Source organism: Phodopus roborovskii, unplaced genomic scaffold (assembly GCF_943737965.1).
Source record: "Phodopus roborovskii unplaced genomic scaffold, PHOROB, whole genome shotgun sequence".
Classification (NCBI taxonomy): Eukaryota; Metazoa; Chordata; class Mammalia; order Rodentia; family Cricetidae; genus Phodopus; species Phodopus roborovskii.
Genome location: NW_026126514.1, coordinates 20563599 through 20587987, shown reverse-complemented (window position 1 = coordinate 20587987; position 24389 = coordinate 20563599). Strand labels below are relative to the sequence as shown.

General features: G+C 40.6%; 1 protein-coding gene across 1 annotated transcript in view; it reads right to left on the bottom strand.

Moving 5' to 3' along the window:
* Nucleotides 1-8040: 8040 nt before the first annotated feature.
* Nucleotides 8041-24389, bottom strand: part of Pcnx4 (pecanex 4) — a 29571-nt gene continuing 13222 nt past the window's right edge. Inside the window, exons 3-11 of the mRNA XM_051195980.1 lie at nucleotides 24017-24196; nucleotides 23268-23767; nucleotides 22941-23041; nucleotides 22702-22821; nucleotides 19637-20000; nucleotides 18533-18636; nucleotides 14010-15040; nucleotides 12975-13161; nucleotides 8041-8881 (exon numbers count right to left, since the gene is read on the bottom strand). Of these exons, the coding sequence (XP_051051937.1) occupies nucleotides 8630-8881; nucleotides 12975-13161; nucleotides 14010-15040; nucleotides 18533-18636; nucleotides 19637-20000; nucleotides 22702-22821; nucleotides 22941-23041; nucleotides 23268-23767; nucleotides 24017-24196 (2839 nt within the window). The 3' untranslated portion in view covers nucleotides 8041-8629. The remainder of the gene's footprint in view (nucleotides 8882-12974; nucleotides 13162-14009; nucleotides 15041-18532; nucleotides 18637-19636; nucleotides 20001-22701; nucleotides 22822-22940; nucleotides 23042-23267; nucleotides 23768-24016; nucleotides 24197-24389) is intronic.

Below are 24389 nucleotides of genomic sequence, written 5' to 3'. Positions count from 1 at the left end.
TGATCTTATTTGAATGTGTGCACCATAGAGTTCTAGACAGTAGATACCCTGGGGCTCATCTTACAGCCTCACCACGTGGGTGTGTATGGAGTCCTTTCTATGTGTCGGTCTTTTTGCTAGGAAGAGACCACAGCACATGCAAGATAGAAAGCTTCTCCACCTTGATGGAATTTATAGGGAATTACAGTAAATTAATCACTGTAAAACCATTTCCTTTTTCTGTAAATCCAAGATAATAGTATGTATGTCGTGAAAGTTCTATGAGGTTTAATAAGGCATATGTTCAGTACATAGGAGGTAGTGGAGAAAAGCGTAGGCCATGAGTATTAGGAACTTCACTGTTGCGGGCTGGAGGAACTAGGGGTCACAACCATTGACTACTCCATGTTTTGTTTCAGTTGACAGTCAACATTTTTAGTGATAATTACAATTAGCATTTCCTAAGCGTCAGGTAAGGGACCAGATATTACTCTGAGAGTTTTCCATATGTTGCCTCATTTATCCCAACAATCTTGAGGATGCCTTATTATCTGCTTTTCTGGTTGTGGGGAACGAAGGTGCTGTTCTCTTCTGGGAAATGCACATCTCCATCGTCTCTCTTAACAAAACAGGATTTAACAACGACTTACTAACACCAGGCTCTGACTTTCAGCTTTTGTGATGTTACATGTGAAATGTAGTGTGATACGGTACCTTTGTTCTATTTTCATTTCTGTTGCTGCCATAAAAGTCTCTGACCATAAGGAACTTGAGGGAGGGAAGGATTTATTTGAGTTTATCCTTCCGGGTCACAGTCTAGCGCAGGAACTGAAACTGAGATGGAGGAATGCTGTTGCTTACTGGAAGGCTCGTCCCTGCTCATGCTCAGTCACATTTTTTGTATAACCTAGGCCCACTTGCTTAGGGGGTGCCACTGCCTTCCCTAGGCTGGGCCCAGCCACATTAACCAGCAGTCAAGAAAATGCCCCATAGACACAGCCATTGCAAGTGTAATCAAGCCCATTCCTTGGTTGGGCTTCCCTCCTCTACCCCAGGGCTGTTTACAGCTGAAGCCATCAGGACATGTGGAAGTCTGCTTGTTTTCCTACTTCTGTTTGCTTGGAATTATTTCCCCATTCTTTTACCACAAGGTCGTATCTATCTTTGATGGTGAAGTGTGGGTCTTAGAGGAAGGGAAAAAAAAAAAATCCTTTTCCGATCCGATCTGTTATTGTGTGCCTTTTGATTGGGAAATTGAGTCTACTGGTAATGACTCGTTATTGAACAAATGTATTAATTCCTATCATGTTGATTTTTAGTTTTCTTAGTCCTCCCTTGCTTAGCAGTTGCCCTGGATCTTTCTTCCGGTAGCCTGCTGTTGGGTGTTTTTTCATTCTTTACAGTCTGAAGACTCCCTTCATTGTCCTCTAGAGGAGGCTTAGCGGTCACAGGCTGCTTGAGCCTGCTTTTTTTTTTTTTTTTTTTTTTTTCTCTCCCTCCCATGGCCAGGTTTCCTTTTTCCCTAATTACGCTAGTTTTTCTAGGTCTGATAGTCTGAAATGGTGACATCTGTGGTCTCTCAGAACTTATAACCTACCCTTCCATTCCAGTCTGGCTTTTAGGGTTCCATTGGAAAATCAGCTGCTACTCTGATGGACCTGCCTACATATGTGTCTCTGTCTTCTCTTTTGTTTTTAATTTTCCTTTTTACTTAATTATTGCTGCTACTTGATGTGTGTGTGTGTGTGTGTGTGTGTGTGTGTGTGTGTGTCTAAGGATGTGTGGTGTCTATGTATGTATGTGCACAAGTGTTTGGATGCGCCTACCTATGTGCATGGAAGCCTGAGGACGGTGTCAGGTGTCCTGTTCTGTCACTCTTATTCTTTTCCCTTCAGACAGGTGCTCACACTGACTCTGGGGCTAGGTTGGAAACTAGTAAATCTCAGGGGTGCTCCTACCTCTACCCTCCCTAGTGTTGGAGTGAGAGGCTCATGTGGCCATGCCTGGCTCTTTAAGTAGGTGCTGGGGATTTGATCTTGGTCCTCATTCTTGTACGACTCTAAGTCAGTTGTGGGGGCCTTTGGTGCTGACTCATGGATAGGGTGACTGAGGTGAGCCCAGCTGGTAAGCTAGAGTCTGTTGTGTGAATCCAGATGAGAAGGGTGGTCACATGTGCTCTGACCACAGAAACCAGGGTGCTTCGGGTAAGTAAGTGTGTGTTGGAGGCAAGGGGAAATAAGTCAGAGTGACTGTTCTGTGGCAGGGATGTGGGCTGGGGTTTGGGAGTGTGAATGTATCCTCTGACTTCACCAACTAGGTTCTCAAGTTGCTGTGGGATTATGGGTCAGGGACAGATGGTGGCAAGCGCTGTGATCTCAGGAACCAGAGCATGGCACAGTGCCAGGGGTGGAGGAGGCTAGGCATTCTCTAACTGGGGTGGAGAACATGGGAGGAAACAATGGGTCATCTGACCTGACCAGCGGACATGGGAGACATGGCTGTAGCGTACACAGGGGACTGAGTGTATGTATGTACACTGGGTCCTGCCCTCTGACCTCTGAAGTTTGCTTCAGCTGCGCCAGCAGTGAGCACTAGGCTGGAGGAGTGAGTGCTGGTTGACTTGACCAGTAGGGCTAATGTGGGGTGATGGGAATATGCTGGGGAGGGGCATGAGGAGTTTCACAGCCAGGGTGTGTGCATCGTGACAGTGGGGTGTGCACGGTGCGGAGGTATACCCTCTGACCTGGACAGTCTGGGTGTGTGCCACTGCAGAAGTGTATGTGGGGTAAGAGTTTGTGGGTGGCTTATATGCCCTCTGGTTTTACCAGTTGGGGTGTTCCTGGTCTGGCAGGAGTGTGTCTGGGGCTGGGGTGGAGCATGTTGTTGGGATGACTTCCACACTTACGCTTTTCTATGGGGGAGGGGGTCCCTGTCCCTGCAAGCTCTATGGCCAGCACTGGAACGATCTGAGGAGAGGCAAGAATGAAGCTCTCCTCAATATGACTTTAGGTAGTCGTCACTGCTTCAAACTTCTGCAGTCTGACACCAATTGGTTTACTTTAGCCATATTTATTAAGCACAGCATAATTTTGGGAAAGCGTTTGCTGATGACAACTCAGTCCAGACTGTACGACAAAGTTAAGACATGTTTACACTGAAATCTTTACCAAGTACATATGGCTTCTTCAATAAAGATAGGTTCTGTTGACTTAGAAACAATGCTTAAGATAAGGAACTAGGAAGGACAACTGAGGTAAACCAATGGCTGTGGGAGTCGGGATTGGCCTGGCCCCGAGATAACTAGAAGTCACTTAGGCTGTGGTAAAGTGCAAGTGGCATCTCTCATAAGGATGGGTTTTATGGACCGAGAAGCAATGTTCAAGATTTGAGGTGGGGAGAGTCTGGGGTAAACCAACATAATAGTCTAGGGGATTCCTGTGAATCGTGGACCTACAGATAGCAAAAGACCTCCAAGTTATCAATTACACCTTTCCCCAGAGTTCTGGGTGGAAGACAAGCAAAAATCCTTTCTTTGAAGAGACAAGTCTGCATGTTTATAACTTTCCTGGCTTCAGTGCTTATCTGTGCACAAGGACCTCACACCCTCTACATTTTCCCTGAGAGAATAGTGATTTAAAAGAAAAAGACATCCCTGACAAAAGTTCCCATGATTCGGTCATCAAAGCCATTGTTCCAGGAGTTTGGTAGAGTAACATTTCCTACCAATACAGCACTGTATTGCTTTGTCTGTTTGAGGTAACTGCTGGAGAGTGTCTCATCTGTCCTGTCTCCCTCAAATGGATTTAGGGGTGCATACAGTAAGGTCAGCTCCATGAATTGGGTCTTGGCCACTCAGTTATTTGTATTTTCATACCTTTATAAGTAACTAATTCTTCAATGTAGAACAAAAACTTCTAAAGTTGGTTGCTATTTTTATTTTCATGACATTTGTACTCCTCACAAAAAGTTACTAAAATATATGACTTTCATAGATTCTGATTTTTCTTTCTGTCTTTGTCCATCTTTCTTGAAGGCCAGAAGTCAAGGTCCACTGCCTTCCTTCTATTGCTGTTTATTATCTGAGACAGGACCCTTGAGCTGATTTTCTGCTGGGCCTGCCCATCTCCACCAGACTCCAGTGCTGGGATTACACACACACTGCTGCATCCAGGTTTTAAATGGGTGCTGGAGATCCGAACTTGGATCCTCACACTTGTACACCAAATGCTTTGCCCACTGAGCCATCCCCCCAACTCTGTTACATATTTTTATCATTGCCTTCTAGAAATATAACACTGGTCTATGAAGTTAACAATGTGACTAGCCATCAGTAAGATTCTATCGTCGAACTTCTTCCCAGGGGCACTTTCTAATTTTCTTTACATGGATTTATGTGTTGGTCAATGATGGGGAAAGAGCTCAGATTTCCCTGGCTTTAGATAGCAAAGTGGCTGTTGTCTTTAAGGGTCTGACAGAGCTGAACTGCTTAGGGACGGTGTCCTTGATCAAATGTGTTCTACACCACATGATAGAAACAAGGGGGTTGCTACTGTGGGAATCGTGTATGTGTCCTTTCTGGTGTGTGCTGTGTCAGCAAATATGCTCTTCAGGTGTGGCAGCCCAAACTCAACTCTGAAGAAACCACCTTGAGTGTATACAAAGCATGTTGACCATGAGTGGGAGGGGTGGTAGCCCTCATCCTCATCTCCATGACACACTTTCATGGAGGATGAATGGTCTATCCTTACTGTCTCTTACACTCACCTCAGGATGAAAAGTTTGTCTCGCTTCCATGACGACTTTTATTTTCCCTGACCATAAGCAGAAATTTCCTACCTGATGATTAATCCCAGGCCCTATCACTCTACTGGGAAATACACTGACTATTAACTCTGGTTTCATAGGAAGAAGAAATCTAGTCAAAGACAAGACTAGAAACAAAGCTTGATTTGGACCATCCATCTTATAAAATTGTAAACGTTATAACAGCGTGAACTTTTATTATTATTTTATTTCTGTAATGTTGTCAGTGAATGATATCACTAAGCCTACAATCTCTTACTTTTCTTTTTGCAATTCCACATTGAGGTTTTTCTAGTTTCTTTTTCCTCTCCCAGCCTTCTGTATCCCTCTGCTTTTATGTTTCTTATAAAGTGATTGAAAGCTTTGTTTCTTTCTTTCTTCTTCAATTTTTGGTTAATTCATGCCTGATTCATACTTGTCCTGTTTTATGATTTTTTTTTTTTTTTGGTCTTTTTTCTTGCCTAATTGTTTCTACCTCACTCCTCCACTGGGTTTGTAATTATACTTGTTAATGTTAGCTTTGCCCTGTATCAATCTTTGTTACTCTGCAGATAATACTGGAAATTATTATTACTTGGTAATTTCAACTTCTCTGGATAACATAAAATGAAAATTCAAACTCTCATATCAATTATACACTGTCACACAATTTGACATTTCAACTAGACACTTGTGTTTATTATTATTACTTCTTTTTATCTGAGATTAGGAGGAGGGTACTTCCCTCTGAAGAATTTCCTTTACTAAAAACCCATTGAACTTACTAAGTTTGGAAGTGACTTTATCTTGATTTTTTAAGTCGCTTGGAGGAGGATTAGGAATAAAATTCTATGTGTGCAGTGGTTTTCTTTTAGGACTGCAGATAGCATTCTGTTGTTATTCAGTTGTCCCCCCTCCTTTTTTTTTCCTGTTGAGAAGTCAGTCATCATTTTAATGTAATTCCTGCTTCTTGTATACCTTTTATGCCTTTCTGACTATATTAGTGACACCCCCACTGTGTGTATGTTTACGGCACACAGGGCTGAGATTTTATTTTTATTTCTCATGCTTTGTTCTTGTTGGTCTTGGTGTTTCTTAAAAATTTGGATCTGGGTATATAGCTTTGTGATAGAATACCCAGTATGCACAAAAATATGTGTTCAATCAGGAATGCAAAATAACTCCATTCATTGAACCCTGAAATATTTGGGGACTTGCCAACTGATTCTTCTTTGTAGTTTATAGGTGGAGTTTCTCTGTGTTTTAGCAGCCACTCCCAAATAAGCTCAGGCTTGTTATTAGCTAACTCTTACATTTTAAATTAACCCATATCTCTTATTTACCCTCTGCCATGTGGCAGTACTTTATTTCAGCATTGCATGCTCATCTTGCTTCTCTCTGCATCTGCTCAAGGCTTCTGAGACTCCACCTTTCTTCTTCCCAGAATTCTCTCTGCCCAGAAAATCCTGCCTAGCTGTTAGACAATCAGCTTTTTGTTAACAGCGAGAGCAACACATTTCACAGTGTACAGAATTATTTCACAGCATTTCCCCCTTTATGTCTGAGTAAGAAGGAAGGTTATAACTTTAACATAGTAAAATTGTATCTAACAAAAATACTTATCAAGTAAGAATTATTTACAATATCCTGCCCATTTGTATTTGGCAAATATAGAGAAAATACTTTTTTATTTCTCTTATATTTGTGAGTCTAAAGTTTTATATCTAATATACCTTTTATTATAACTAAGGAAATTTTAAGTCTAATTATTTAGTCTTTAACTCCATCAAAGAGTCCAGAAGGGTGAAATGTTACCTAATGACAAGGACATCTGGATGCCTGGACAGTCACCCAAAGTTGTTCTGTAATGTTGGGGCATCCAATTTTGAAGGAATGTCCTATCTTGCCTTGGCAAAATTTGGCATTTGCTTTTTTTTTTTTTTTTTTTTTTTTTTTGCATCCTGCAGGTCCAGTTTGGACAGTACACTGTCAGCAGCTGAGGCAAGGGCAGTTTCTTTGCCCAGATAGCTAGTTTTTGCCATACAGAAAACAAACTCAACATGGAATTTCTTCAATGTCCATTATCCTCTTTTGAAGTAAATTGGTGCTGTTAGGAGCAGACATGTCTCACTGTCATGAAAAGCCTTAAGTTATCAAACATCTTAAATGCCATATTCTGTAGGTCTTTGAAGCATTTGAAGACCATCTATCTATCTATCTATCTATCTATCTATCTATCTATCTATCTATCTATAGATATCTGTTTAACCTTGAAAACATACCTAATATGACTATAAGTTCGATTATCATAGATGACCAACTACTAACCTGCATTTCCTTATTATTCTAACTAGTTTGTAACAATAACTTTCACATTCTAGAAGTTTAACATTACATTGTTAAATGAGCTGCATAGGTATAGTACCTTAAACCAGAATAGAAACGTATGTAAAATATGTTCTAACAACAAATAACCTTGGATTTGTATCAATATACAATAATATATTAAGAGCAGAAACATATACATTATAACTAAAATAATAACTAAATATATTACATATAATATATACATATAACTAAAATTTGTATCAATATTCAAAAATCTATACAAATATAAAATATTTAAGACTAGTAGCTGCCTTTTTTTTGGCTTAAAAGTAGATCAAATAATCTACCTTTTTATATCATCATTTTTACATCCCCCTTTTTTCCTTTAGAAAGAGACCTAATTTAACTCTTTTGTTTAGTTTTTTTTTTTTTAAAAAAAAAAAAACTATGACCAATAAACAACTTGTAACTCCTGCCTCTCAAATGATAACAAACATCCATAAACCATTTTTTGGGAATTTTTTTTTTGACTACTTCCTGTTGGTCCAAATGGATATATCAGTTGCAAGAATTGTGTAAGGAGTCAGAACTATGGGATGGCCTCTGGTTGTGAGAACATCCATGGTGAATGAAGAGAACTGTTTTATTTACATATAATGAAAAATATTTGGAAAGATTGATAAGATTTTATTGTAGGGAGGCTGGGATGGTATCTCATTTGGTAAAGTGCTTGCCACCCAAGTATGATAACCTGAGTTTGATACCTAATACCCATATAAAAAGCCAGGCATGGTGGCATGTACTTCTGATCCTGCTGCTGGGGAGGTGGACACAGGCTGGTTAGTCTAGCGAACTCAGCAAGCCCCAAGTCCCTGAGAGAGATACTGTCCAAAGTTGACCAACACATATGTATGCACCTCTATCAACACAAAGAATAAGATTTTACTGGTCATATTTTATTTCAAGTGTTTATGGTTTTCAAACTGAAATATATGAAAAATGAATACATTGTATGGGACTGTTTATACCATGTTAAATGTTAAAACTATATGACATTTGAAAATACTAAAAATTAACTACATTTCAAATAAATATATAATATATATACATGTTATGTCAACCATTAAAAGGATTAATCATTATTTAAAAACACTGATATGAATATCTTTTAAATATGTAAGTATACACATGTTGACTTTTAAAAAGACAAACTACTTTTCAGACATTTAACAAAGCAGAAAAAAAAAAAAAAGAAACAAACAAAAAAAAAAAAATCTAATCTGGTAAGGATGTCTTTGGCTACCAAAACTTATCATAAATCAGACAGCACAAATATTGGCCAACTACTTCTGCCCACGTTGGGCATAGAGGAGCTGCTGTTTGAGTCATTTAGATGGTGGAGCAGCAGCTTTACAGATCTTAGTTCTTCTCTCGGGCATCCTTGGGGCAAGAAGAAAGTCTAGAGAAATTACAAAACTTAGAGTCTTCCTTTGTAAATAGTGACTCCTCTGATGCCCTCGCAGTGAGATGTAAAAATGGACTAACACAAATGTATAGGGAGAGGTTTTGAAGAGAAAATTGGATATCCCAAGGGTGGGTCAGCGGCTTGGACAGTGAGGTTCCTCAAAAGGAGTGGGTGAGCTTGGATACTGTATCGCTCCTCATCGTCGTTGGTGGCATAAAGTAGTTCCCATGAGAGATTGGCCCACTGGCCTCGAACAGCCTCTGCATTCAGCTTCCCGATGTGTACCAGGAGTTCCTGAAGCACCAGGACCCTCGCAGTGTAAACGCCCTAGAAGTGTAAAAGGGGGGAGAGTGTCACTGAACATAAAGCAAAACTGCCCACCACATAACAATAGAGACTGGCCTCTTAGGACGCAACACAGTTGCAGTCGCTTTTGAATCAAGAATCATCTGTTTCGTAGCTCTCTAAATAAATATGAGAAGAAAGATTTCACTTAATTACTATGCCAACAAAATTTCAGCTACTTGTTCAGTGACCTTGGCAATGCACAGCCATAAACGTTAGTGGACAGACTGTTGTTTTGTCATGGATGGGACAAAATACTGGATAAGAACAACTTAAGAAAGGAAGGGTTGGGGCTGGAGAGATGGCTCATCGGCTATTAGCACTTGGATGCTCTTGCAGAGTTCCTGTGTTCAGTTTCCAGCAATCACATGGCAGCTCACAACTATTGTAGTGGGATCTGATGCCCTCGTCTATCCTACAGGCATACATGCAAATAAAGCACTCATATAAATAAAATACATTAATAAAAAAATCTTTAATGCCTTTAATCTCAGCACTCAAGGCCAGAGGCAGGCAGATCTTCATGAATTCAAGGCCAGTCTGGTCTACAGAGTAAGTTCCAGGACAGGAAGAACTACAGAGAAACCTTGTTTCAAAAAACAAAACAAAACAAAACAAAACCAAAAACAAACAAACAAACAAAAAAACCAAAAAAAAAAAAGGACAGGTCGGGTTTATTCTGGCTCAGTTTGAGGATGTCTTGGCAGCAAGAACATGCCCTCGAGTTTGTTTACACAATGATTCTGTCACCTGTTAAGTTCACAATCAAGATTAATCACCACAGTAGACAATTGTTCAGCAAGCCTCCTTCTCATTAAGTTTTAATGAGATGTAGTGGGATGTAGTTCTGCACACTTCCCTCATTTCAATGGTGAAGTTATAACCCAATGGCCCTTGACCACTCACACAATGCACAGTAACTGCCACAGTCTGAGAACAGTTCTTGGGGCCTCAAAAAATGGGTACTGTGCTCTCAGCTGTCACTTGCCTAGCTCCTCATTCCATTCCCCAAAGCAACTACAGTGACTCTGCCTGAGCACTCGGTCATGGACCTTGGAGCTTGAACTCTCTTTCCTTCATTCCTTTCCACGGCTACAGGTGTACCATAAAATATCTATCATCTGTCACTGCACTGAGAGGCTGAACCGAGCCTACCTCTCAGCCACTGAAAACACTATGAACATCTACGTATAGGTGGTTGGGTCAGCCTACGCTTTTGTTCCCTTACAATGTAAACTGCAGGATCATGTAATAGTTTCAAGATCAAACTGGACAAATGACCTGAGTATTTTCCAAAGTGACTGTAATATTCCCAGTGTCAGTATATAAGGGTTCTAATCTCTTCACATCCTTGTCAACACATGCTATTTGACTTTTAATTTTAGCCATCTCTTGGGTACTGATGAAGACCAAGCCCAGAGACCTACATGCGAGGCAAGCAGTTTTACCACTAAGCCACATACCCTAGCCCTAATTTTATTATCGTTTTGAGTTGGTTCCTGACATGAATGATGTAGTGCATTTGTGTGTGTGTGTGTGTGTGTGTGTGTGTGTGTGTGTGTGTGAGAGAGAGAGAGAGAGAGAGAGAGAGAGAGAGAGAGAGAGAGAGAGTGTTTATTGGTTACTGTGTGTCTTTCGCTTTTGTCCATCTTCAGTCAGGCTATGTTTTTATGAGCGTCTAAGTTCTTTACGTATTATAGTAACAAACCTTTTATGAAATAATGTGGTTATTTTTCCTATTCTGGGTTGTGTTTTCACTCTCTGACAATATCTTTTCAAACACAAAGTCTATATTTCCAATACTGATTTGCTTTGAGGCAAGGCCTCATGTAGCCCAGGTTAGACTCAGACTCTGTATTCTGTGTAGCAGAGGATGACCACGAAGTCTTGATCCTCCTGGGGATTAGAATGTGTGCAAACCCTTCTATCTCCTCCTTGTGATAAATCTGTTTTTGCTCTATTATTTTGGTTCTTTTTCAACTTTTTAAAGATTTACTTTATTTTACACGTCTAAGTCTTTCACCTGCATGTGCACAAGGCGGTCAGAAGAGGGATCTCATCCCCTGGAACTAGAGTTACAAATGCCTGAGAGCCACCATGTCAGTGCTGGGAATTGAACCCGGGTTCTCTGCAAAAACAATAGGGCTCTAAACCAGTGAGTCCTTGTTTTGTTGTTGAGACAGGATCTTATGTGGCCACAGATGTAAACTCACTATAAAGTCCTCTGTAACCAAGAATGACTCTGAACTCTTGATCCTTCTGTTAGGGTTACGGACGTGTGATATTTCAAAGAACTTTATTTTTGGTTAGTTGGCTTCAACCTAAGGTCTTATGTATATGAAGCAAACATTCTACCAATAAGTCACTCCCTCACTCCTGGTTAAGCTATTTATTTACTTTTTCTCTTTTTTGACCCAGGCCCCGCCCCACATAGTCAGGATGAATGAGTATATGTGGTATAGCCATGGGTAACCTTGAACTCCTGATCCTCTTGCCTCTACCTCCCGGGTGCTGCAGTTACAGTACTATGTTACTGTGCCTGATTTTCTGTGGTGCTGGCAGTTAAACCTAGAGCTTCAAGCACCCTATAAAAGCTTTTAGCAACTGGGCTGCATCCCTAGCTGCAAAGTTTTATTTACATTCTTTTCATATTCATTTTTAATGTTTTGCTTGGATGTATATGTTATTCATTTTTAATGTTTTGCTTGGATGTATATGTGTATACTATATGCATACAGTGCCTGAGAAGGCAGGGAAGGGTGTTGGGTCTCTGGGAGTTCTAGATGGTTGAGAGGTACCAAGTGGCTGCTGGAATTGAACCCTGGGCCTCTGGAAAAGCAGGCAGTGCTCTTAACTGTTGAGTTTTGGCTCCAGCCTTTAGACATTTTAAATGAAGCACATCAATGTGGTTTCACTTGCTCTTCATCCGTTTGTTTTCATGTTTCTCATGCTTCTGTTATGTCATGAGGTTATGGAGATTATGCTCACATTTTCTCCCAAAATTTCCATGGTTTTAGCTGTAACATTTAGTTCTTTTATGCAATGAGGTGAGTTATTTAATATGGTGTTAGCTGAGGTCTTCGCTGGATTAACCACGTTGGGCGCCATTTGTAACGAGTACGGTTTTTTCCGCCCACCGCAGCTGGTCTTGACCAGCAGCCACGCCGCCAGCCCCAAATAATACACAGAGACTCTGTATTTGATACAATACTGTTGGCCCGGTTACTTGTTTCTTATCGGCTAGCTCTGCCTTTAATTATTAACCCATTTCTACTGATCTATGTATTTTTCTTACCGGGGAGCCGGCGGCATACTGCTTTCTCCAGACTCTCCATCTTGACTCCTCCTTACTACTTCCTATTTCCTCTTTGTCTCCTAGTCCCTCCTATCTTCCTTTCCTATTGGCCAACAGTACTTTATTATTAACCAGTATGAGAAACATATACAAAATGACATCTCCCATCAGAACAGCATCTTCAAATAAGATGAATGTCAGTCCTAACCCATAGTACTTGTGAGTATGACCTTGACTGGAATGGGTACTTTGAAAATGTAACTAAGGATGTTGAGATATGATCATCCTGGATTCACATGGATCCTAAGCCAATGTCCAATACCCTCATGAAAGAAAGAAGTAGGGGAGCACCCCAGGATACAGAAGAGAGGGCCATGCAAAGATGGAGACTGGAAGTACATATGCTTGCAAAAGAAGCAATTTGTCACCTACAAATTAATTTCTCTTCTTGGAGTTAGCACTAAAGTAGTAATTCTTACACTTGAACTGGGCATAAAAAAACACCACAAAGTATCAACTATTCTAGAGCAGATTACATACACTGGCTATCTCATAGATCAGCTGTTGTAATTACACAACATTTTTATTTGTCCCCTATTCGGCTGGCAAAAGGGAATGAGTCAGCTATTCTAGATGACATTACCTGACCACACAGCCATATTTATAAATGCCTTGCAATTGTCATAGACACATTATCAATAGCTAGAATATCACACCATTTATCAGTTCAGATACTCTACATTTTCCAATCTTTAAGGTTTATTCGTGAAAGTGCCTTACCATACTAGACTCATACCCCAGGGAAAACAAGCATGGCTTTTCTTCTAGAATTGCTTCCTTCCACTGGTCTTCAGACACTAAACCAATGTACCAGCTCCTCTCGTATTCTCTGAGGCAGTTGGTCAGTTCTTCAAAGTCTTCTATTGGGCCCAAACTTGCTTTATCAACCATTAGTTTCAGTGTATACCTAAAAATGGGAACCCAAACAATTTCAGAATATTTTATAATAAACTTCAAAGATGGAAGGCAGTTGTTGACTATGGGAAGCATCCCATGTCAAGCCAACTGTACTGGTATATAAGAAATACCCACAATGAGTTTCCAGGCCAGCCTCCCCTAAAATGAAATAATCCATTTCAGATAAAAATGGAGGGAAATGGGGCTGGAGATGTAGTTCAGATGCTGTGTGCTTGCCTAGCATGGACAACTAAGCCCTGGGTTTGATCCCAGCACCATGTAAACTAGGTGGTGGTGTCTCATGCCTTTAACACCAGCATTCTGGAAGTGGAGGCAGGATATTCAGGTTCCATCCTCAACATCAAGAGAAACAAACAACCAATTAAAACAAAACAAAACAAAAACCCCAAAAACTCTAAACATATAAAGTGAGGGAGAGATGAAAGCAGCTAAAATTAAGAAATCCAATGAGTCACATTAAAAAAAAAAAAAAAAAACTAAAAAACTTCTATACAGCCAGGTAGTGGGGGCACACTCCTTTTAATCCCAGCATTTGGGAGGCAGAGGCAGGTGGATCTCTGTGAGTTCAAGGCCAGCCTGGTCTACAAAGTAACTTCTGGGATACCTAGGGCTACGTGGAAAAAACCTGCCTCAAATAAATAAGTAAATAAACAAACAAACAATAACAAAAACTCTCTACACAAATAAAATAAAATAAAGTAGAAATTAAACTGTTTCCAGTTCAATCACACTATAGACCAAGTATTTTATTTTTATGAAAGCAATAAAATTTATAAATGAAAGAATCTTCTGGTGATTGATGAAAAGAACCATTTGTGTATAATTAAAATGAGTTACCTGAATGCTTTCTGAACTAGTTGGAACAGTTCTGGTTTTTCTGAGAGCCAATCCAAGGTGCCAGAGCATGGTAAGCCACCATTGTAGACTCTTACTATCTGACCAGGACTAGGCACCATGTTGTCTGTTCCAAATAAGCCAATATAGCACGCCATTACTGTATGGACATATAAAGCTTTTAGAGCTTTATCCTTTGCAATTTCTTCCAGGATACTTGACTTTCCTTCTGAGTGAAAACATTCCAACTGCCTTAAAACAAACTGATACCAGTCTTCTGGAAACAAGGGGCTTGCCTCCGTTATTCTGGAATGGGGTGTACAGTTAGACCTCCATTCTTCAGGTAAACTCAGCAAGTGCGACTGTGAACAAGTGAACTCCATGAGAGGGATGTACGCCACGTCTTCTCGCTGGCCCCTGTCAACAGCAGGGAAACCCAACAAAACCATCCTGTAAAGATCATTTTTGGGACCTGTGTTTGTAGAATGATTGTCTGTACTCTGAGTGTCGACTGACCCTGGAATAGGCAAGTTTGTACCTGGGAGATCTTTGAACTGAAGTTTTTCTTTTCTATTTTTGATAGCTGGTTCATCATCAAAAATACTACCATCAGACCAGTCATGGAAAGTGTCTGAATTTAAACTCTCGGAGTCCTCCAGGGATTTGGGGTGCAGTGAAGTGTTCAAGGCAGGCTGGGCCACTGGTGAGGCCTCTCTGTTCTTTTCAGCTTTGTGAATATTCTTCTGTGGGCTGGGCCTTCTAGAGCAGTACTGAATAAGCACCCACACAAGCACTTTAACAAGGTCATCCTTAAATTCCTTCAAGTTTTCATGAGAATCAATTATGCCAGACAGGACACTCCTGGCATCAGAGTAGAGTTTCACAGGCAAAACAGCACACGGTGTCAAGACATTCCCCACATGCTCATTAAGGGAGCACATTTGTGGATGTTCCTGCTGAAAAGCACTTCCAAACACTTCGTCTACTCTCTGGGCTTCAGCAGTGTGGCAGGACGTTTCCTGCAATTCTAACCCCTAAAGAGGAAAGAGAAGCACTTGGGTTCATGACTGCCTCTTACCCAGGGGACAGAATCCAGTCTCATGAGTGCAATGGAGTCTCATCACACAGAAAGGGAAAAAGAAAAAGCGAACTCTAAGAGCAGCTACCACTTAAACATTTTATCATCTAACACATTTGATGTTGGGTAAAGAGATTAAAAGTAAGGATACTACTATTTTAAAAGAAATTAGAGAAAATTCCACAAGAAGTTGGTTACTGAGTATGGCTACACTTTTATAAGACTATCTGTTGTCAAGGCTGACTCACACATTAAAAATGTCTAAGTCAGACTTACTTATTGGTGGTGGGGAGTAAAATCATACTGTAAAGGATGTTTTAATAGTTCTGTATTCTTTTTTGCTTTTCTTTATGCGACTAAGATAATTATTCTAATGCATGGAAGTGCCATAATTTATAAATCATATTCTTATTTTAATTTTTAGTTACATTTATTTGATTACTGTCTGTCTCAACACAACTGCAGCATAAATTTCACTGAGCAGCTGTCTCTGCTCATTCCCAGTGTCTGAACCAGTACCTACAAACAGATGATATGCACAAGAGTTGTTAACTTATTTACGGATATTCCAAAGCCACCAGTACCTTTTTAACCCATTTTTAAGCCACCACACCACACCATGTGCTACATAAACCTCAAGAGATCCCCTGTCTTCTCTGAGGTCCCTATTGTTTCAGAGGAAAACATCAAATCTAGAAGGTAAGTGAGGGTGGGGTGCTCAACCCTCAGAGGGATCTACATCACAGCCAGCTCTCCCCATAGCTTCAGAAAATCAGCAAGGCAGAGCAGGAAGATTTTAGGAGCCCGAGGCTGGGAAGGACAGCTGCTAAGCAGTGTCTTCTATACATGACAAAGTTGCTGCTCTCACAACTCCACTGAGGCTGTGGCTGTCTGCAAGCCATCAAGCAGTTAACGTGGAGAGTGTGGACAGAGGGGGGAAGGGCTCAGGATGCCCCATCCCTAGCTGAGGAACTTTTGGCAATTGATGACCGCCAGAGGAGGGAGAGTCAGTTTTCTTCAGGGTGTGTGTGTGTGGCCCACATAGGTTATCAATGCTCCATCAGGTGGCCCCACACCCACGCACATTCAACACACTAATAGCACTAACGAGACTCAGTGATTTATAAAAACAAAACAAAACTCAAACACCATGTTGGCTGGGGACCTAGATGGAGGAGTGTCTGCAAGGAGTTGGAAGATGGAATGGGCATAAATATGATCTAAATATATTGTCTGCATGTATCAAGTTACCAAAGAATAAAAAAATAACTCTAGTAAATAGGTTTATGAAGATTAAGTTTTGTAAACTTCCAAGTATTACAAATATTACTAAGTGGTAAATGGTAAATCCTAAGTAGCTTGATAAAAAAAAAAAAAAAAAGAAAAAACAAAACAAAACAAAACCAAAAAAAAACCCACAAATGGGTACCTATAAATAGTGTGAAAATCATGAGAGACCATTAAAAGGATTTATAGTAAGCCATATGATTTAAAAGTGAAATAAAACAAAGCAAAAACACTCATGATAGTCTACATGTATCTTCTTTCCTTCTCAGGTTTGTACAGGAGACAGAGCAACTTTAGGTGGGATGGAATGGCGTGAGGGCACTTTAAAGTACAGCAATGATTTGGGAGGTCCAGGGTGGAACTCAGGCATTTCCATTTGCAGTTAATGCAATTAGACTGGGGACTGAATTTTGAGAAGCACTGTTGTACGGGGACAGACTTTGGGTCACTAGCACTTCTATTCAGTATCTGTTAAGAGAAGGAATGTAGCCACTCACTATAGACTCAGGACTATTTATTACAGGTCTGCTTTGTGTTAGGAACTATTCCAGAGCCTTAGCTCACATTCTTGGATAAAAGCATGAGATCTGTGTCCCTGTGCCATTACATTAGTGAAGGACACTGACAATCAACAAAAAGCAATCATTTATTTAGTTTTTCGAAGGTGTAAGTGCTGACAGAGCAAGGGCTGGAACTTCTGGGATGGGAGAGGCTGTTGTTTTAAACACAATGACTTTAACACCTAGGAGAAAACACTGGGGTACAGACTTGAAGATGGTAAGGGATTTGGCCACATGGTTGATTATCTGAAGGGAGAAGAAACAGCCAGTAGACCAGAATAGATGTTAAAGTAGCACATTCGGTCAAAGAAGTAATAAAAGCCTGACTAGAGCCTTGGCTTTGAATGAAAGAGATCCACTATAGCAGTGGTCCTCAACCTTCCTGATGCTGAGACCCTTTAATACAGTTCCTCATGCTGTGCTGACCCCCAACCAGGAAACTATGTTGCTGCTTCATAACTGTAATTTTGCTACAGTTATGAATGGGAATGTAAATATCTGCCTCGAGGGATATCTGCTATGCAACCCCCAAAGGGGGTCACAGCAGGTTGAGAACCACTACACTAAAGGGTTTCCGATAGAGAAGTGACCTGACCTCATTTTCAAGACCATTTTGGTTGATAATAGATTAAGAGGCTACTAAAATCATGTGGGGGCGGGTAAGGGATGAAGATTACCAGGGTGGTGAAAACTGATGGAGACAGATAGAGTCCCTGCAGACTGAATGTGGGAAGCACACAGGTATGCAGTACTTTTGATCTGGACACCAGAAGGACAGGGGGCTCAGAGGACTGCTGGGCTCTGGGACTCTGAACAAGAGTATCAAGTCCACTGTTGCTGGCTGGCTGAGTGGGGCAGGGCTGAGGACAAACACAGGAGTTAGCAAGGTGAAAAGCCACTGAGGGCCTTGACAAGTGCAGGCTTGGTGACAGAGGCAAAGACTCGAGGGAGGTGAGGACAGATGGGAAGAATGAAACTGGAGATTTAGAGTTAACAATTCTAATCAGGCCCTTAAAAGAAGGAAAAAGAAGGAAGACTAGGGCAGCATGTAGGGTACTGGGGTGGGAAGGTGTTTATATGATACATGGGGATTTAGGAAATTACTGATTCACATTTTTGAGGTGCTCAACTAGACATGGATGACAAGAAAAACACCAGGAGATGTGGCGGCTGGAGAGGTACATAGCAGTTAAGAGCACTTGCTGTATTTCCAGAGGACGCAGGTTCAAATCCCAGAACCCACATTAAGATGGCTCTTAACCATCTATAACTCCAATTCTGATGCTGTCTTCTGACCTCCATAAGCATCAGGCATGTGTGTGGCCACACATGGAGGCAAAACACCCATAAGCATAATAAAATAATAAACATAAAAATTTAAAAAGATTAGAAAAGAATGTCAGCTTTGTTACCATGTTCTAGTATGCAATCAGCGCCAGTCAGCTATATGACCTTATTGAAAATATACCTCTAAAAATCATCAGGTCTTTCCATCAACTATGATGTGCTTCTTTCAAGCTAAGTAATTCATGTGTACATAACAGGTAGAAGTGTACATACGCTCTATAAAAACCACTGGGGAAGATTCAAGTGTTACTGACCTTAACATTAATGCAGCAGTAAGGATAGCCATGTTCTAGGACCATTATCCATATTAGACGATCCTCAAAACGGCCCAAGAAATGAGAACCGGGTAGGAGGAGACCTAAATGAAATTAGAAAAGGGAGGGGACAAAGTTAAGAAATTAACTCTGAACTTGTTTTCTTTTGTCCTACGAATATTTAAAATGAAATAGCTAGGACCCCATTTCAACAACTTTGTCCATCATTAGGTCAAGAACAGTAAGAAGAACCTACAGCATAGCAAGGGATTCCTGAGTGGGCACTTGGTGAGGATCTGTCGCTCACCATTTGTGCAAACAGTACACCCTTTACAGGTCTCCTACTGGGATATACTAAGCAGGGTGACCCACACAAGCAGCTGGCTTTCCTCCTTATGGATGGAACTCACTGTATCCATTTGGCAGAAATTCATTATAAGTTCATGGAAATTATGAACAGAAAGGTGTTTGTAGGCTTCAATGGTGCGCCTGTCATCTGTGTTTATTTAAGCAAATGTTTTCCTTTTTAAGCTGTCAATCACCCCTGACAGGGGATGTCCTTCTCTTATTGGTTGATGAATGGAAATGCTGTTTGACCAATAGAGGCAGGAAGATAGGTGGGACTAGGAGATGAGAATTCTGGGAAAGGTGGGCAGAGATACCGTGTAGCCAAGGAAGGAGTAAGAGGTCTGGACCCTTCTCCAGAAAGATAAGACCACGTGGAAATACTTAGATTAATAGAAATGGGTTAATAATTAAGAGAGACCTAGCCAGTAAGGAGCCCTAGCCATTGGCCAACAGTTTAATAATTAATATAGCGTCTCTGTGTGCTCATTTGGGGCTGAAGGAGTGGGATCAGGTTGGACAAGAAACTCCAGCAACAAACCCTATGAAATTTTCCCTAAGTATTTTTTATTTTATAACTTTATTTATATATAAGCAGCATAGATACAATTCTATTTCATATTTAGTCTCTGCCTATACATCAAAGTACTGGAACTTGTTCTATGGTTGGATCAAAAGGTTTTTATTTTATTTTATGTTTTATTTTTTGGTATCTCAGCTAGATCAGTAAGAACGTTTTGAGTATAGCTCACCACTCACCTAAACTTCCAGCTGCCATTGCAGTCTGCAGAGCTGTAGTCAACCTGGGGATCATCTGGTGGTAGAACACTGTGTCTGTGCACACACAAGCTGAGGTGCCCACTGCTTCTGGCCAGCTCTGGACTGGACGAGGAAACCCCACCAAGAAAACAGGAAGGGTGAAGAGGGGCAGTAAAGGAGACGATAGTAGTGCTGAAAACACAATAATAACCAATACAAAGGGAGCGAATACAGTGTTTAGTACACACAAAGTTGTTGTTGTTTTTCTATGCTGTTTTTTTTCTGTCCATGATGCCAAAAGTACAGTCATAGCAAACTGTAATTTAGTGATGAACTGAAGCAAACGGTCTCTCATGATACCAATCTGTGGATACACAAAAATGATTGTTTATCTTAGCAAGTGCCTTATGGACTTTCAAAAATCACATAAGGGAAAAACATAGTAATTATATTACTATCTCGGTATTTTGAGGGAACAGCCCTAGCATGCAATTCCTCAAAATTATAAGTATCTTGGGGTTTCTATTGCTGTGAGGAGATACCATGACCATGGATACATACATACATACATATATATATATCTCACATTTAATTGGGGCTGGCTTACAGGTTCAGAGGTTTAGTCCATTATCATCATGGCGAGAAGCATGGCAGCATGCAGGCAGACATGGTGCTGGAGAAGGAGCCAAGAGTTCTACATCCAGATTGGCAGGCAGCAGGAAGAGAGTGAGACACTGGGCCTGACTTGAACATCTGAGACCTCAAAGCCCACTCCCAGTGACACATCTACTCCAACAAGACCACACCTCCTAACAGTGCCTCTCCAGGGGCCATTTTCATTAAAACCCTCACAATAAATTTCATCTTTTTTTACTTTCTTTCTTTTTTTGAGGCAGGATCGTATGTAGCCCAGGCTGGACTTAAACTTGCTATGTAGTTGAAGATGCCCTTGAATTCCTAATCTTCTTGGCCTTCATCTCCTGAGAGGTTAGGAATATGGACCCCTGCTGGCACTGGCAGGTTCTGTGGGATCTTTCATGCAAACTTATCACTCCACCAAGTAGGCCAAGTTTAGTCTTTCTAAGGACAACAACAAAACAACAAAACCAAGAAAACAAACAAAAAACAAACAACAACAACAACAACAACAACAACATCAACAAAAAGCCCCAAACAGAAAACAACTAAGTTACACAATACCACTTAAATCTTATTGGCAAACAATTAATCACAAACTATTAAATTAGGTGGCTAAGATAAACTCTTCAAAAATAAACTTATTGAAGCTAACTGAAGAAAAAAAGACTAGATTGATAACAAAGGACAGATTTAGACTACATTGAATTCACTAAAATTAAATTAGTATTTTTATATTCAAAGTATAGGTTTGCTAGTTAGAGATATTTCATTTCTAAAATGTGGTGCAATGATTAAAATTTATGACTCAATATTATATACACAGCTAAGTAGTATTTTGTGTTACTGCTACTTTTTTCAATTAATTAATTTTTCTTGACAATTTCAAACATGTATACAATGCATTCTGCTTATACTCCCACAATCCCATTGGCCCCCATTCTTCCCTACAAATCTTTTGCTCACATTTATGACTTTTGGTTTTGTTCCTTGAGTTTAATCTGGGACATCTGTGTGGTGCTGAGTTTGGAACTGTTCCTGGAGCCTAATGGGCTTGCCAGTGGGCACACAACTGAAAATAATGGCTTCCAAAGCTATGCACATACAACAGCTAACATTTGGATACCTTTAATATTATGGAATACTATAAACTATAAAACACTTAAATATTAATATTTACTGGTTATTATAAAACATTGGGAATATTCAATACCAATCTTTTTAACCAGCTCTTCCAGAGAACCTAAGTATATGGAATACTTTTAAATTCATTTTATGTGGTCTTGATATGTAAACCTAGACACCATCACAAGGAGAGGTAGCTACAAATACACATATACACATAGGTTAGACACACGTTTTGACAATACAAATAATAGATATTAGCCAACTCAATACCACAACATATGAAAATTCTTGGACTGAATGACCAAGTAGGCCATTTAGGAAAATAAAGCTGGTTTAATAGTTAAAACTCAACATACTGTACTGTGTTAAGAAACACAGAAAAAAATAATTGATAAACTCATTATAAGATGGAGCACATCTATGCAGAATGTTTAGTGATAAAAGACTGCCATGTTAATGGAGGTTGAACACTTCCCTCATGAAACGCCTGTCTTTTCTCTCCAAGTGAACATTTTCCTGCTTCTCAACATGAAACAAAACAACAGAAAAAATAAAAATAAAAAATAAATAAAAATCGAAGCAAGACGGCATTTTACACCATGAGTACAGTCATAATAAAAATATCAGGTAACAAGCATTGAAGAGAATGTGGGACAGCTGAGAAAAACTCATATACTGCTAACAGTGTGTTTCCAAAATGGTATATTCAGGCTGGAAAGCAATGTGCCAGTAGCCTGAAGTGTGAAACGTAGATGACCAGATTACTACGTAGCCATCCGTCCATTTGTCCGTTCATCCATCTATCCACCTACCTACCTCCATGGGAAATAAAAAAGCATGTCTATATAAAAATATGTACACAAATGCTCACAGTAATATTCCTGCCAACAGTGAAAAGCAGAAACCTAAGTGCCCATCATCTGATGTATGTACGAACCAAATGTAGTAAATGGCCACACTGGAATTCACTTGACACAAAGAAGTACTGGTAAATGCTATAGAAATGAACCTTGAGAGCAATATACAGGTGCAAAGACCACACATTCTATGACACCACTCAGGTAATTCAACCAGAAGATGCAAATCTACACAGAGAAAAGGAGGTCTGTGGTGGCTGGGTCTGGAATAGATACAGATGATAGGGAGGGATGGAGAATGGCCGTAAATGAATACATTTGGAATGTTGAAAAGATTAGATTAGAATGATGGCTATACTACTCTGAAGATACGACAATGATGAGTTTTATTGTGCATAAAAAGAAAAAAAAAATCTCTCCACGGAGCTATAGAAATATACTTACCAGTAACAGTCTGGTTCCCGTGTCAAGGTTCCTGGTCCACCAGCAATCTGTGTCGGATACCACATGCACTGCTGATACAATTACCGTCTCTAGTAAAGCATTTTCTGTGCTCTGCCACACCTACAGTACATAAATTATCCACTTCTATAAGGCTGAATTCGATAGTCTAAACAAACTGTTAAATAAAAATCATGATTACACAGCCCCAGGAAGTGTCACGCAATGCATTCTGGGATTACCGTTCTGAAGGCCCTGGTGAATCCGATGGAGACAGACACAGAGTGTAGCCGGTGTAAGGAGCTATCCAGTGCAAGGAAGCCCACCATAGCCAAGGGCGACACTAAAGCGAGATAGACAACGTGCAGGTGAGTTTGATTACGGGAACCTCTCCTACCACAGTTTCTCTTGCTAAATAGCTTTCAGGAGCACATTTAAGCAATTAACTGAAAAACTAGTGAGCAACAACAAAAACAAAAATCAAACATAAAGAGCATTAGGTGTACTACACAAATGAGGATTCTTTCCTGACTGCCATTTGAAAGTGCCAGTAGATGGTAACCCCCTACCTATAGTTAGCAAGATCCATCTGACTACTCCAATCTTCAAGAGCTTGTTTTGCTTTTCAAAGAATACAGACACAGCTTGTACATCCTTTGGATAGAAAGGGTTTCGGAAAATTCCAAAGATGTAGATGCTCTGAGTTTCCCTCAGTATCCACAGTACTGAAAGTAAAGTAATCAGAACATAGCCCAGGGCGGACTGAGAGCTGCTTCCAGAAACCTGTGAGAAGCTGGAGTAGTGATGCAGCAGGCCGGCCTCCAGGAGAGCCACGCCCAGCATAGCTGTGCACAGAAGGCAGTCCCTCCTCCTGAACCCATGTCCAAAGCTGCCTGGGAAAGCCTCACGGCTGCTTCCCACTCTGTGCCTGAAGGCCAAGCTCATGTCACTTAGGTTAAGACTCAGTAAGAAGCCAAGTCCAGTCATGAAAAGAACCACACCAACGGTGCTGGGGATGAAGTAAGAGACGACAGGTGTTCCGGCAGAAATGATGAACATTACCAATAACCTGTAGGGGAAAGAAGACAAAACGATTTACTCGAAAGGAAATCTGTTCTGTAAGAAGTTAATCAGAAGAGCAGGCTGGCTCAGTGGGTAAAGGCACTCGTTGCCACTGACCCGAGTCCATCTGTGCAGCCCGTATGGCGGAAGGGGAAAACTGACTCCTGCAAGTGTCCCACCACCACAATAAATAAGTAATGAAAAAGTACAAACACAAGTTCCACCACACTTCAAAACTCAAAAGAAAACAACTTACCTTAGGTGAGTTGACATGGGTGAGCCTCCCAGACCAAACTCTAAAACCTGCTCCACGGCCCAAAAGAAGAGCGCGTCAGGTGGGGGCAGAGTCCCCAGTGCCCACAGGAGAGGCAGCAACACAAACAAGATGTGCAAAACCTGATTCATCTGCTCCAGAGCTGGCGCACTGACAATAAACCTGTACGAAAGAGAAAATACTTCAATCACACCAAGGACTAAATGGACCCACAAAATAGCACATATCACACACACACACACACAAACCCAAGCTTACAGGAAAGGCCCTACTCCCAGATATCTGTGTATGTTGCGACTACTGCCCCTAAACCAGTAAGTACCTCAGCTGTGCACAAACTTTACAGATATGTGGA